The 14,921-nt window shown below is 48.5% G+C and overlaps 1 protein-coding gene across 2 annotated transcripts in view; it reads left to right on the top strand.

Annotated features, from left to right (window-relative positions):
- The window catches only part of BTAF1 (B-TFIID TATA-box binding protein associated factor 1), a 324,567-nt gene that overhangs the window by 169,247 nt on the left and 140,399 nt on the right, over nt 1-14,921 (top strand). For both annotated transcript variants that reach the window (XM_063962035.1, XM_063962034.1), the window contains exon 18: nt 1,619-1,793. In XM_063962035.1, coding sequence (XP_063818105.1) covers nt 1,619-1,793 — 175 coding nt within the window. The remainder of the gene's footprint in view (nt 1-1,618; nt 1,794-14,921) is intronic.

Raw genomic sequence — 14,921 nt, forward strand, 5'->3', positions numbered from 1 at the left:
ATTCTTTTTCCTCAGTCCATTGATGAACACTAGACTCCCTCCCATTACAATGTTTTTTTGGTTTTTCTTGGTTAATCTTTTTTTTTTTTTTTTTACAGTTGTGGTCCATACTATACAAGGTTCTTTCCTCTACCTCTTGTTCGGACCCTTGACCCCCCCTCCCCATACTGTCTGACATTTACTTTGGCAGTGGTTCTTAACCTCTTGTCCTATGGATCCTTAACAGGTCACGTTTTTAGGTCACCCAGCAGGAGCTATGGGGTACTCATTACTCACACACATTGTAAAATATCAACAGAAGGAGCTAATTTCACTTGTGATTCTGTGAGGAGACCTGTAAAACATGAACTGTTTGGGGTCCTGAGAAGCTATGCACCATGGTATTGAGGGGGAAGAGTTAATTTTAAAGTGCTCAAGCTCCTGTATTGCACTCAGTGGCATTCCAGTTTTCCCCAAAGGATATAGAGAAAATGGTTAACCCAAAGTACAGAATTACCATTCCCCCCCTTCTCTATACTGTTTGCCTGTCTATAGCAGTTGTGGGCTCTCTGGATTAGTGGCACTACACTACTGTGCATGATGGCAATTCTGCGCCTCCATCCAGGTAATGCCAGATTAGGTATATGGCCTAGAGAGGTGGCCTACTTCGTCTTATCTGCTGTTCAAAGGCCCAAGAGCACCTTCCATCCGGGAACCAATCTAAGACAAAAGCCTTAATGCAATACACAATCATTGAACAAATTCAGTTCTTCCAGGCATTGTGTTAACAAACTTCTTATGCTATCCCGTAGTTACAGATAGACTCTTAAGGCCCGTACACACTGGTCGATATATCGGCCGTTCTCTTGAACGGCCGATATATCGCGAGACCGTCTGCCAGTGTGTACGGCCGATACGTCTGCGAACTCCGTCGTTCACAGACGTATCGCGTCGGCCGCGCAGCACAGCCGACGGCCAATATATCTACCGATATATTGGCGCGTCGCTGTGTGTGTACGGGGCGGTCGGCCAACCGCCCGTACACATGCTGCGGCGGCCGGCGGTGATTGACAGCTGAACTGGGCGGGCGTGTGTACACCCCCGCCCAGTTCATGACGTCAGTCCCCGACGGATCGAGCAGTGTGTATGCTGAACACACTGCACGATCCGTCCATAGATATATCTGCAGATCAATTGATATGCAGATATATCTATTAGTGAGTACCCACCTTTAGGGAGCAGGATTTATGAGTCTATGATGGGCTTTTCCTTGGAATAGGAGGAGTGTGGGGGCAGACACGACTTCATCCCTCTTTCTATCCTGCGCTACAGACTCTGGAAACTCCTGCCTGTAGTTCATTAATCAACTTTTAGAGAAGAAAAGGTTTCAGTAGTGAGATTTCCTTCTGAAAATGCCACCACTCTCTGGTAAAGTTATTGTGTTTGAATATGGCTACTGAATAAAGTGCACTAAAATTGTCAGCATATGTTTTTATCCCCTTTTATAAAAGGTTAAAGATGTACTTCCCTGTACACTTGGTAGGCTTGCTTGGCTGATTTGTGAATTTTATGCCTAAAGCATAGGAGTTTATTTTGTTATGTTTTCAGTGAAATGTCTCTGGACTCTCCTCACTTCTAGATTGTTAGGATCATTATGCTGCTGCATCTGTGACCCCAGTGTAAATACATCCTGTCAGGAGATAAAGCCTGCCGAGTCACTGGCTCAGCTGCTACTCTTCCACCTGAACTCCAAGTCGGCCTTGCAGAGGATCAGCGTGTCTCTCGTTATTTGTGAATGGGCAGCGTTGCAAAAGGTAACATAATGTAGCAGGTTTCTTGGCTAAACTTTCTGTAAAATAAGACACCGTTTATAGCAGGAATAAGTGTAAATTTGTATCCAGTTTTCTGCTCTGTGATGAAATATCCATAATGCTGTTTTAGCAGGAGACTGGATTACGATTTGCTGTTTTGAGTGGAATTAGACAAAATGTTTTCTGCTGCTGGGTACACTGGGCTCCACAGGGAATGACATTGGGGTGTAGAGTAGGATCTTGATCCGAGGCACCAACAGGCTAAAACAGGGATGGGGAACCTTTGGCCCTCCAGCTGTTGTTAAACTACAAATCCCAGCATTCCCTGCAACAGTTTTAGCATGGCCAAATAGCAAAACTGTAGCAAGGCATGCTGGTATGTGTAGTTCAGCAACAGCTGGAGGGCCGAAGGTTCCCCATCCCTGGGCTAAAAGCTTTGACTGTTACCAGAATGCATAGCGCCGCCTCCTCTATAACCCCGCCTCTGTGCACAGGAGCTCAGTTTTGTAGTTGGTGCCATGCAGTGAAGAGCTTTTCAAAGTGAAAAATTATGACTTCAAGGGCTGCAGCAGAGGCAATGTAAGTGTTAGATGTCAGTCAGACATCTCCTGCTGCAGCTCCATCACCTCCCCCAGCGACGCTGTACACTCCTGCGCCCTGGTTGCCGGGTACCTACAGCAGAGGCTCCGGTTCCTCTTTGTCAGTCACACACACCACCGCTGCCCTCCTGGATCGCGTGGCCGCACACAGGGAGGAGGTAATAGGGTCCCCCAGGTGGGACCTGCGGGAAATCGTGATCCGCGCGTGCTGACTGGCAGTACAGGGACCCCACTAGACCACCAGGGCAAGGGCACAGTTCGGTTTTATTAAAAGTTTATTATACAGCCCACAGTACCCGGTGGTGAAGTCCAGCAGGGGTATAATTCTTTGACCTGTAGCCCCAGCCCCAGCCCCAGGGCGCCATTTAGAGTAAAAGTTCCCGCCCTGGAGCTGCATATCTCGCTCTCCCTCACTCCCTGTCAGTGTTTGGGCGCCATTAGGACAAGCTGAGCTGATCCTGGGACTGTTTGGGCAAATCCTCATATGTAAAGCGCTGTGCATTTTACAGGACCCTTAAGTATTCTACATGTCTGTTGACAGTGTTAGTTAAGAAAGTGCATTTAGTCAGGGTTATTTAGTACAAGTACCCTGTGATATACATACAGTATTTACTGTGCATTGTTATATCTATTGTCTGTATAGCCATACTTGGTATTACTCTGTATTGCTAGTCCAGTGCAGTTTTATTGCATGTCATACTTTCTGCACTGTTTAATGTGACTGTGTGCATATATCACAAAACTTACCCGGAAAGGCTAAAAGATCTTAACATGTATAGTATGGAGGAGAGAAGGGAAAGGGGAGACATGATAGAAACTTTCAAATATACCAAAGGTTTTAACAAAGTTCAGGAGGGAAACATTCTTCAAAGGAAGAGAAGTATTAGAACTCGAGGACATACACTGAAACTGGAGGGAGGCAGGTTCAGGGGAAATTTAAGGAAAAATTATTTCACAGAAAGGGTAGTGGATAAGTGGAATAGCCTCCCATCAGAGGTGGTAGAGGCTAAGACTGTGGAGCAGTTTAAACATGCTTGGGATAGGCATGTGAATATCCTTACAAGGAATTAAGGTTCAAAGAGGGTTGCGATTACCTAAAGGATAAAAAAATGGGCAGACTAGATGGGCCAAGTGGTTCTTATCTGCCGTCAAATTCTATGTTTCTATATAGCTGCTGTGTTACCTCCATTTCGTGTATCTCACTCAGATTGCTATCCCTATATTCTATAACCTGAGGGGGCTACATGCGTCAGGGTTATTATCTAATATAGGTGTTTCACAAGATACACTTATTGTGTATTTTTCTCTGTAAATTTTAGTCACCATATACCTCTGGAATTCTCTGTTTGTGCACATACACTATACAGGGGGTTCTTGTCAGGTATTGTGCTGCTGTTATTGTACTTGGTTGCCTCGCATTGAGCTTTCAGATATGTCAGCTACAAGGGGCGACGGAGCTGGGGCTGATCCCACATTGCGTGGTGGTGATGCTGCAGACATGTTTGAGGAGAATATAGCAGCTGAGGGTTCTGGTTCTGGGGATTCCTTGCCCCCCCAGTGGGACATTAGCAACGGGGGTTCAAAATGACCCACCTTGGGCTACTTTTTCCACTTTGAGTATGCTAGTAACTAGACTTGTGCCCCCTATGGGACCTCCTGTGCTGGTACAACCGCTTATGGTTCCTGCAGTTAATCTGCCATGGGTAGATCAACTGTCCTCTCAGTTACAGCAATTGAACCAATCACTGACTAATCAGAAATCTAACCCTCGCCCTCCCAAGACCATGGGGTCCTCTAAGCGGGCTATTACTTCCTCACAGTCCACCAACGTCCCAGACACCTCGTCTAATGAGTATGGCGTATATACTGACCGCACAGACTCTGATCCTGATGCTTCTGATGGGGAATCTGTTTCACAGGTGAAATGTTCCTGACTTGTTAGAGGCTATCAGGCTAATTCTTCAAATTACTGATGACCCAGAGCCAGATGCTGCCCCTAAGAAACCGGACAGGTTTAAACGTCAGAAAGTGGTTAAACAAGTTTTCTCTTACGTCCTAGAGGATGCTGGGGACTCCGTAAGGACCATGGGGTATAGACGGGCTCCGCAGGAGACATGGGCACTATAAAGAAACTTTAGAATGGGTGTGCACTGGCTCCTCCCTCTATGCCCCTCCTCCAGACCTCAGTTAGAGACCTGTGCCCAGAGGAGACTGGGTGCATTACAGGGAGCTCTCCTGAGTTTCTCTGAAAAAAATAATTTTGTTAGGTTTTTTATTTTCAGGGAGCACTGCTGGCAACAGGCTCCCTGCATCGTGGGAGAGAGAAGCAGACCTAATTAACTGATAGGCTCTGCTTCTTAGGCTACTGGACACCATTAGCTCCAGAGGGAGTCGGAACGCAGGTCTCCCCTCGCCGTTCGTCCCAGAGCCGCGCCGCCGTTCTCCTCACAGAGCCGGAAGAAAGAAGCCGGGTGAGTATAAGAAGAAAGAAGACTTCAAAGGCGGCAGAAGACTTCAGATCTTCTCTGAGGTAACGCGCAGCGGTAATGCTGCGCGCCATTGCTCCCACACACTGCAGGCACGGATGGGTGCAGGGCGCAGGGGGGGCGCCCTGGGCAGCAATATTATACCTCTAGGACTGGCTAGTACATATATAGGCTGCGGAGGCAGTATATATTAAAATCCCCTGCCAGTATTTCAAAATTAAGCGGGACCGAAGCCCGTCGCTGGGGGGGCGGAGCTTGATCCCACAGCACTAACCAGCGCCATTTTTTCCACAGAGCACTGCAGAGAAGCTGGCTCCCCGGGACTCTCCCCTGCTGAACACGGTGACACAGGGCAGAAAAGAGGGGGGGGGGGGGGGCATTTGTAAGGCGCTGTGAGTGTATTATATACAGATAATTATATTTCTCTAACGTCCTAGTGGATGCTGGGGACTCCGTCAGGACCATGGGGATTAGCGGCTCCGCAGGAGACAGGGCACAAAAATAAAGCTTTAGGATCAGGTGGTGTGCACTGGCTCCTCCCCCTATGACCCTCCTCCAAGCCTCAGTTAGGTTTTTGTGCCCGTCCGAGCAGGGTGCAATCTAGGTGGCTCTCCTAAAGAGCTGCTTAGAAAAAGTTTTTAGGTTTTTTATTTTCAGTGAGTCCTGCTGGCAACAGGCTCACTGCATCGAGGCAAGAAAATACCAGCGCTAAGAGTTGTTTTAACCAAAGTATTGATAGGAAACAGTTGGATCAGTTAATCAGTATCTTTATTTTACTTAATAGATATAAAATAATATTGTTAAAACATTAATAAAAACCGTAATAAAGACTAAATAGTCACCAACAGCATATAAATAAAAAATAGGAAACAATAGTTGATCCTATATGGCTCTGAGATAATCAAAATATTAGGTTTTGCTGATAGGAACAGTACCATCAATTTAAAAGATCCCGGACTTAAGTGGAAATCCGCTCCTCCTCAAATAGCAGTAAAAAGCACAGTCAGCTGGTAATACCCTAGATATACCTCATCCACAGTTCCACGAAAAAGATGACTCTCAATATTCGTCTGTGTAGGTGATTGAAGGGGTTTCCATAAATTGCTGGAAGTGCTCAACACAGGGAGTATCTGCGGTTTAATTGTATTCCAATGTGAAGGGAAAAGTCCTTATCCAGATCGATAATAGATGGTAGAAGGTGCAAAAGTTCCACTGCATCGAGGGACTTAGGGGAGAGAAGTCAACTCACCTGCGTGCAGGATGGATTGGCTTCTTAGGCTACTGGACACCATTAGCTCCAGAGGGATCGAACACAGGCCCAGCCATGGAGTCCGGTCCCGGAGCCGCGCCGCCGACCCCCCTTGCAGATGCCGAAGATGGAAGAGGTCCAGAAGCAGGCGGCAGAAGACTTTTCAGTCTTCCTGAGGTAGCGCACAGCACTGCAGCTGTGCGCCATTGTTGTCAGCACACTTCACACAGCGGTCACGGAGGGTGCAGGGCGCTGGGGGGGCGCCCTGGGCAGCAATGTATAATACCTTTTTATGGCTAAAAAATACATCACATATAGCCCTTGAGGCTATATGGATGTATTTAACCCCTGCCAGATCTCACAGGGGCGGGGCTTATTCTCCTCGGCACACAGCGCCATTTTCCTGCTCAGCTCCGCTGTGAGGAAGGCTCCCAGGACTCTTCCCTGCACTGCACTACAGAAACAGGGTAAAACAGAGAGGGGGGGCACTTTTTTTGGCGATATTACTATATTTAAGCTGCTATAAGGATACAACACTTATATAGGGTTGTTCCCATATATATTATAGCGCTTGGGTGTGTGCTGGCAAACTCTCCCTCTGTCTCCCCAAAGGGCTAGTGGGGTCCTGTCTTCAATAGAGCATTCCCTGTGTGTCTGCTGTGTGTCGGTACGTGTGTGTCGACATGTATGAGGACGATGTTGGTGTGGAGGCAGAGCAATTGCCGGTAATGGTGATGTCACCCCCCAGGGAGTCGACACCGGAATGGATGGCTTTGTTTATGGAATTACGTGATAATGTCAGCACATTACAAAAATCAGTTGACGACATGAGACGGCCGGAAAACCAGTTAGTACCTGCCCAGGCGTCTCAGACACCGTCAGGGGCTGTAAAACGCCCTTTACCTCAGTCGGTCGACACAGACCCAGACACTGAATCTAGTGTCGACGGTGAAGAAACAAACGTATTTTCCAGTAGGGCCACACGTTATATGATCACGGCAATGAAGGAGGCTTTGCATATCTCTGATACTACAAGTACCACAAAAAGGGGTATTATGTGGGGGGTGAAAAAACTACCTGTAGTTTTTCCTGAATCAGAGGAATTGAATGTGATGAAGCGTGGGTTAACCCAGATAGAAAAGTGCTAATTTCAAAAAAGTTATTGGCATTATACCCTTTCCCGCCAGAGGTTAGGGCGCGCTGGGAAACACCCCCTAAGGTGGATAAGGCGCTCACACGCTTATCAAAACAAGTGGCGTTACCGTCTCCTGATACGGCCGCCCTCAAGGATCCAGCTGATAGGAGGCTGGAAACTACCCTAAAAAGTATATACACACACACTGGTGTTATACTGCGACCAGCCATCGCCTCAGCCTGGATGTGCAGTGCTGGGGTGGTCTGGTCGGATTCCCTGACTGAAAATATTGATACCCTGGATAGGGACAGTATTTTACAGACTTTAGAGCAATTAAAGGATGCTTTTCTTTATATGCGAGATGCTCAGAGGGATATTTGCACTCTGGCATCGAGAGTAAGTGCGATGTCCATATCTGCCAGAAGAAGTTTATGGACACGACAGTGGTCAGGTGATGCGGATTCCAAACGGCATATGGAAGTATTGCCGTATAAAGGGGAGGAATTATTTGGCGTCGGTCTATCGGATTTGGTGGCCACGGCAACTGCCGGGAAATCCACCTTTTTACCTCAGACCCAACAGAAAAAGACAGTCTTTTCAGCCGCAGTCCTTTCGGTCCTATAAGAAGCGGGCAAAAGGACAGTCATATCTGCCCCGAGGCAGAGGAAAGGGTAAGAGAGGGCAGCAAGCAGCTCCTTCCCAGGAACAGAAGCCCTCCGCGGGTTCTGCAAAGCCCTCAGCATGACGCTGGGGCTTTAGAAGCGGACTCGGGAACGGTGGGGGGTCGACTCAAGAATTTCAGCGCGCAGTGGGCTTGCTCACAGGTGGACCCCTGGATCCTGCAGGTAGTATCTCAGGGTTACAGGTTGGAATTCGAGAAGTCTCCCCCTCGCCGGTTCCTAAAGTCTGCTTTGCCAACGTCTCCCTCAGACAGGGCGACGGTATTGGAAGCCATTCACAAGCTGTTTCTCAGCAGGTGATAGTCAAGGTACCCCTCCTACAACAGGAAAAGGGGTATTAATCCACGCTATTTGTGGTACCGAAGCCGGACGGCTCGGTAAGACCTATTCTAAATCTGAAATCTTTGAACCTGTACATACAAAAATTCAAGTTCAAGATGGAATCACTCAGAGCAGTGATAGCGAATCTGGAAGAAGGGGACTTTATGGTGTCCCTGGACATAAAAGATGCTTACCTGCATGTCCCAATTTGCCCTTCACATCAAGGGTACCTCAGGTTCGTGGTGCAACAGTTTCAGACGCTGCCGTTTGGATTGTCCACGGCACCTCGGGTCTTTACCAAGGTAATGGCCGAAATGATGATTCTTCTGCGAAGAAGAGGCGTATTAATTATCCCTTACTTGGACGATCTCCTGATAAGGGCAAGGTCCAGAGAACAGCTGGAGGACGGAGTAGCACTAACCCAAGTAGTGCTGCAACAACACGGCTGGATTCTGAATTTTCCAAAATCTCAGTTGACACCGACAACACGTCTGCTGTTCCTGGGAATGATTCTGGACACGGTTCAGAAAAAGGTGTTCTTCCGGAGGAGAAAGCCAAGGAGTTATCCGAACTTGTCAGGAACCTCCTAAAACCAGGAAAAGTGTCTGTGCATCAATGCACAAGAGTCCTGGGAAAGATGGTGGCTTCTTACGAAGCAATCCCATTCGGCAGATTCCACGCACGAACTTTTCAGTGGGATCTGCTGGACAAATGGTCCGGATCGCATCTGCAGATGCATCAGCGGATAACCTTATCGCCACGGACAAGGGTGTCTCTTCTGTGGTGGTTGCAGAGTGCTCATCTGTTAGAAGGCCGCAGATTCGGCATACAGGACTGGGTCCTGGTGACCACGGATGCCAGTCTGAGAGGCTGGGGAGCGGTCACACAGGGAAGAAACTTCCAGGGAGTATGGTCAAGCCTGGAGATGTCTCTTCACATAAATATACTGGAGCTAAGAGCGATTTACAATGCTCTAAGCCTGGCAAAACCCCTGCTTCAGGGTCAGCCGGTGTTGATCCAGTCGGACAACATCACGGCAGTCGCCCACGTAAACAGACAGGGCGGCACAAGAAGCAAGAGAGCAATGGCAGAAGCTGCAAGGATTCTTCGCTGGGCGGAAGATCATGTGATAGCACTGTCAGCAGTGTTCATTCTGGGAGTGGACAACTGGGAAGCAGACTTCCTCAGCAGACACGATCTACACCCGGGAGAGTGGGGACTTCATCCAGAAGTCTTCCACATGATTGTGAACCGTTGGGAAAAACCAAAGGTGGATATGATGGCGTCTCGCCTCAACAAAAAACTGGACAGGTATTGCGCCAGGTCAAGAGACCCTCAGGCAATAGCTGTGGACGCTCTGGTAACACCGTGGGTGTTCCAGTCAGTGTATGTGTTTCCTCCTCTGCCTCTCATACCCAAAGTACTGAGAATTATACGGCAAAGGGGAGTAAGAACGATACTCGTGGCTCCGGATTGGCCAAGAAGAACTTGGTACCCGGAACTTCAGGAGATGCTCACGGAAAATCTGTGGCCTCTACCTCTAAGACGGGACCTGATTCAGCAGGGACCGTGTCTATTCCAAGACTTACCGCGGCTGCGTTTGACGGCGTGGCGGTTGAACGCCGAATTCTAAGGGAAAAAGGCATTCCAGAAGAGGTCATTCCTACACTGGTTAAAGCCAGGAAGGAGGTGACTGCACAACATTATCACCGCATTTGGAGAAAATATGTTGCGTGGTGTGAGGCCAGGAAGGCCCCCACGGAGGAATTTCAATTGGGTCGATTCCTACATTTCCTGCAAACAGGATTGTCTATGGGCCTCAAGTTGGGGTCCATTAAGGTTCAAATTTCGGCCCTGTCGATTTTCTTCCAGAAAGAATTGGCTTCAGTTCCTGAAGTCCAGACTTTTGTAAAAGGAGTACTACATATACAGCCCCCGGTTGTGCCCCCAGTGGCTCCGTGGGACCTTAATGTAGTTTTGGATTTTCTCAAATCCCATTGGTTTGAGCCACTCAAATCGGCGGATTTGAAATATCTTACATGGAAAGTAACCATGCTACTGGCCCTGGCTTCAGCCAGGAGAGTGTCAGAATTGGCGGCTTTATCGTATAAAAGCCCATATCTGATTTTCCATTCGGACAGGGCAGAACTGCGGACGCGTCCTCATTTTCTGCCTAAGGTGGTGTCAGCGTTTCACCTGAACCAGCCTATTGTGGTGCCTGCGGCTACTAGCGATTTGGAGGATTCCAAGTTGCTGGACGTTGTCAGGGCATTGAAAATATATATTTCAAGGACGGCTGGAGTCAGAAAATCTGACTCGCTGTTTATACTGTATGCACCCAACAAGCTGGGTGCTCCTGCTTCTAAGCAGACGATTGCTCGTTGGATTTGTAGCACAATTCAACTTGCACATTCTGTGGCAGGCCTGCCACAGCCTAAATCTGTCAAGGCCCATTCCACAAGGAAGGTGGGCTCATCCTGGGCGGCTGCCCGAGGGGTCTCGGCATTACAACTCTGCCGAGCAGCTACGTGGTCGGGGGAGAACACGTTTGTAAAATTCTACAAATTTGATACCCTGGCTAAAGAGGACCTGGAGTTCTCTCATTCGGTGCTGCAGAGTCATCCGCACTCTCCCGCCCGTTTGGGAGCTTTGGTATAATCCCCATGGTCCTGACGGAGTCCCCAGCATCCACTAGGACGTTAGAGAAAATAAGATTTTACTTACCGATAAATCTATTTCTCGTAGTCCGTAGTGGATGCTGGGCACCCATCCCAAGTGCGGATTGTCTGCAATACTTGTACATAGTTATTGTTACAAAAAAATCGGGTTGTTTCTTGTTGTGAGCCGTCTGTTCAGAGGCTCCTACGTTGTCATACTGTTAACTGGGTTCAGATCACAAGTTGTACGGTGTGATTGGTGTGGCTGGTATGAGTCTTACCCGGGATTCAAAATCCTTCCTTATTGTGTACGCTCGTCCGGGCACAGTATCCTAACTGAGGCTTGGAGGAGGGTCATAGGGGGAGGAGCCAGTGCACACCACCTGATCCTAAAGCTTTATTTTTGTGCCATCTCCTGCGGAGCCGCTAATCCCCATGGTCCTGACGGAGTCCCCAGCATCCACTACGGACTACGAGAAATAGATTTATCGGTAAGTAAAATCTTATTATAAAAGCGCTATTTATCTGGGAATTTTATTTTCCAGTGTGAGTTGGCGCTGGGTGTGTGCTGGCATACTCTCTCTCTGTCTCTCCAAAGGGCCTTATTGGTGAACTGTCTCCATATAAATATATCCCTGTGTGTGGGGGTGTCGGTACGAGTGTGTCGACATGTCTGAAGCGGAAGGCTCATCTAAGGAGGAGGTGGAGCAGATGATTGTGGTGTCTCCGTCGGCAACGCCGACACCTGATTGGTTGGACATATGGAATGTGTTAAATGCAAATGTGACTTTATTACATAAAAGGATGGACAAAGCAGAGTCCAGGGAAAAAGCAGGGAGTCCATCCATGGCTTTAGCTGTGTCACAGGGCCCTTCAGGGTCCCAAAAACGTCCTCTATCCCAAATAGCAGACACTGATACAGACACTGATTCTGACTCCAGTGTCGACTACGATGATGCAAGGTTACACCCAAGGGTGGCCAAAAGTATTCATTATATGATTATTGCAATAAAAGATGTTTTGCATATCACAGATGGCCCCTCTGTCCCTGCACATGTTTAAGGAAAAGAAACCTGAGGTAACCTTTCCCCCATCTCATGAGCTAAACGAGTTATTTGAAAAAGCTTGGGAAACTCCAGATAAAAAACTGCAGATTCCAAAGAGGATTCTTATGGCGTATCCTTTTCCTGCACGGGACAGGGTACGATGGGAATCCTCGCCCAGGGTGGACAAGGCTTTAACAAGAAGGTGGCGCTACCGTCTCCAGACACGGCCGCCCTCAAGGATCCTGCTGATCGCAGACCGAAAACTACCTTAAAATCTATTTTTATACACATACGGGTGCTTTACTCAGGCCGGCAATAGCATCGGCATGGGTATGTAGCGCAGTTGCAGCTTGGACAGATACCTTGTCAGCTGACATGGATACCCTAGATAGGGATACCATTTTATTGACCTTAGGTCACATTAAAGACGCAGTCTTGTATATGAGAGACGCTCAGAGAGACGTTGGGCTGCTAGGTTCGAGAGCCAACGCCATGGCGATTTCGGCTAGGCGAGCCCTGTGGACCCGCCAATGGACAGGTGATGCCGACTCAAAGAGGCATATGGAGGTTTTACCTTACAAGGGTGAGGTTTTATTTGGGGAAGGTCTCGCGGACCTGGTTTCCACAGCTACCGTGGGTAAATCTACTTTCTCTATCGTCCTAGTGGATGCTGGGGTTCCTGAAAGGACCATGGGGAATAGCGGCTCCGCAGGAGACAGGGCACAAAAGTAAAGCTTTCCGATCAGGTGGTGTGCACTGGCTCCTCCCCCTATGACCCTCCTCCAAGCCAGTTAGATTTTTGTGCCCGGCCGAGAAGGGTGCAATTCTAGGTGGCTCTCCTAAAGAGCTGCTTAGAGAAAGTTTAGCTTAGGTTTTTTATTTTACAGTGAGTCCTGCTGGCAACAGGATCACTGCAACGAGGGACAGAGGGGAGAAGAAGTGAACTCACCTGCGTGCAGGATGGATTGGCTTCTTGGCTACTGGACATCAGCTCCAGAGGGACGATCACAGGTACAGCCTGGATGGTCACCGGAGCCGCGCCGCCGGCCCCCTTGCAGATGCTGAAGTAAGAAGAGGTCCAGAATCGGCGGCTGAAGACCCTTGCAGTCTTCTAAAGGTAGCGCACAGCACTGCAGCTGTGCGCCATTTTCCTCTCAGCACACTTCACACGCAGTCACTGAGGGTGCAGGGCGCTGGGGGGGGGCGCCCTGGGAGGCAAATGTAAACCTATATACTGGCTAAAAATACCTCACATATAGCCCCCAGAGGCTATATGGAGATATTTAACCCCTGCCAAACTTCACTAAAGAGCGGGAGACGAGGCCGCCGGAAAAGGGGCGGGGCCTATCTCCTCAGCACACAGCGCCATTTTCTCTCACAGAAAGGCTGGAGAGAAGGCTCCCAGGCTCTCCCCTGCACTGCACTACAGAAACAGGGTTTAAACAGAGAGGGGGGGCACTAATTGGCGATATAAATATCTATATAAAGATGCTATTAGGGAGAAACACTTATATAAGGTTGTCCCTATATAAAATTATAGCGTTTTTGGTGTGTGCTGGCAAACTCTCCCTCTGTCTCTCCAAAGGGCTAGTGGGTCCTGTCCTCTATCAGAGCATTCCCTGTGTGTGTGCTGTGTGTCGGTACGTGTGTGTCGACATGTAGGAGGACGATGTTGGTGAGGAGGCGGAGCAATTGCCTGTAATGGTGATGTCACTCTCTAGGGAGTCGACACCGGAATGGATGGCTTATTTAGGGAATTACGTGATAATGTCAACACGCTGCAAGGTCGGTTGACGACATGAGACGGCCGACAAACAATTAGTACCGGTCCAGACGTCTCAAAAACACCGTCAGGGGTTTTAAAACGCCTGTTTACTTTAGTCGGTCGACACAGACACAGACAGGGACACTGAATCCAGTGTCGACGGTGAATAAACAAACGTATTCCTTATTAGGGCCACACGTTAAAGGCAATGAAGGAGGTGTTCCATATTTCTGATACTACAAGTACCACAAAAGAGGGTATTATGTGGGATGTGAAAAAACTACCATAGTTTTTCCTGAATCGGATAAATTAAATAAAGTGTGTGATGATGCGTGGGTTCCCCCCGATAGAAAATTATGGGCGGTATACCCTTTCCCGCCAGAAGTTAGGGCGCGTTGGGAAACACCCCTTAGGGTGGATAAGGCGCTCACACGCTTATCAAAACAAGTGGCGGTACCGTCTATAGATAGGGCCGTCCTCAAGGACCAGCTGACAGGAGGCTGGAAAATATCATAAAAAGTATATACACACATACTGGTGTTATACTGCGACCAGCGATCGCCTCAGCCTGGATGTGCAGAGCTGGGGTGGCTTGGTCGGATTCCCTGACTAAAAATATTGATACCCTTGACAGGGACAGTATTTTATTGACTATAGAGCATTTAAAGGATGCATTTCTATATATGCGAGATGCACAGAGGGATATTTGCACTCTGGCATCAAGAGTAAATGCGATGTCCATAACTGCCAGAAGATGTTATGGACACGACAGTGGTCAGGTGATGCAGATTCCAAACGGCACAAAGGTGTATTGCCGTATAAAGGAGTTATTTGGGGTCGGTCCATCGGACCTGGTGGCCACGGCAACTGCTGGAAAATCCACCGTTTTTACCCTAAGTCACATCTCTGCAGAAAAAGACACCGTCTTTTCAGCCTCAATCCTTTCGTCCCTATAAGATCATATCTGCCCAGGGATAGAGGAAAGGGAAGAAGACTGCAGCAGGCAGCCCATTCCCAGGAACAGAAGCGTTCCACCGCTTCTGACAAGTTCTCAGCATGGCGCTGAGACCGTACAGGACCCCTGGATCTTACAAGTAGTATCCCAGGGGTACAGATTGGAATGTCGAGACGTTTCCCCTTCGCAGGCTCCTGAAGTCTGCTTTACCAAGGTCTCCCTCCGACAAGGAGGCAGT

The sequence above is a fragment of the Pseudophryne corroboree genome, chromosome 3 (genome assembly GCF_028390025.1).
Source record: "Pseudophryne corroboree isolate aPseCor3 chromosome 3, aPseCor3.hap2, whole genome shotgun sequence".
NCBI lineage: Eukaryota > Metazoa > Chordata > Amphibia > Anura > Myobatrachidae > Pseudophryne > Pseudophryne corroboree.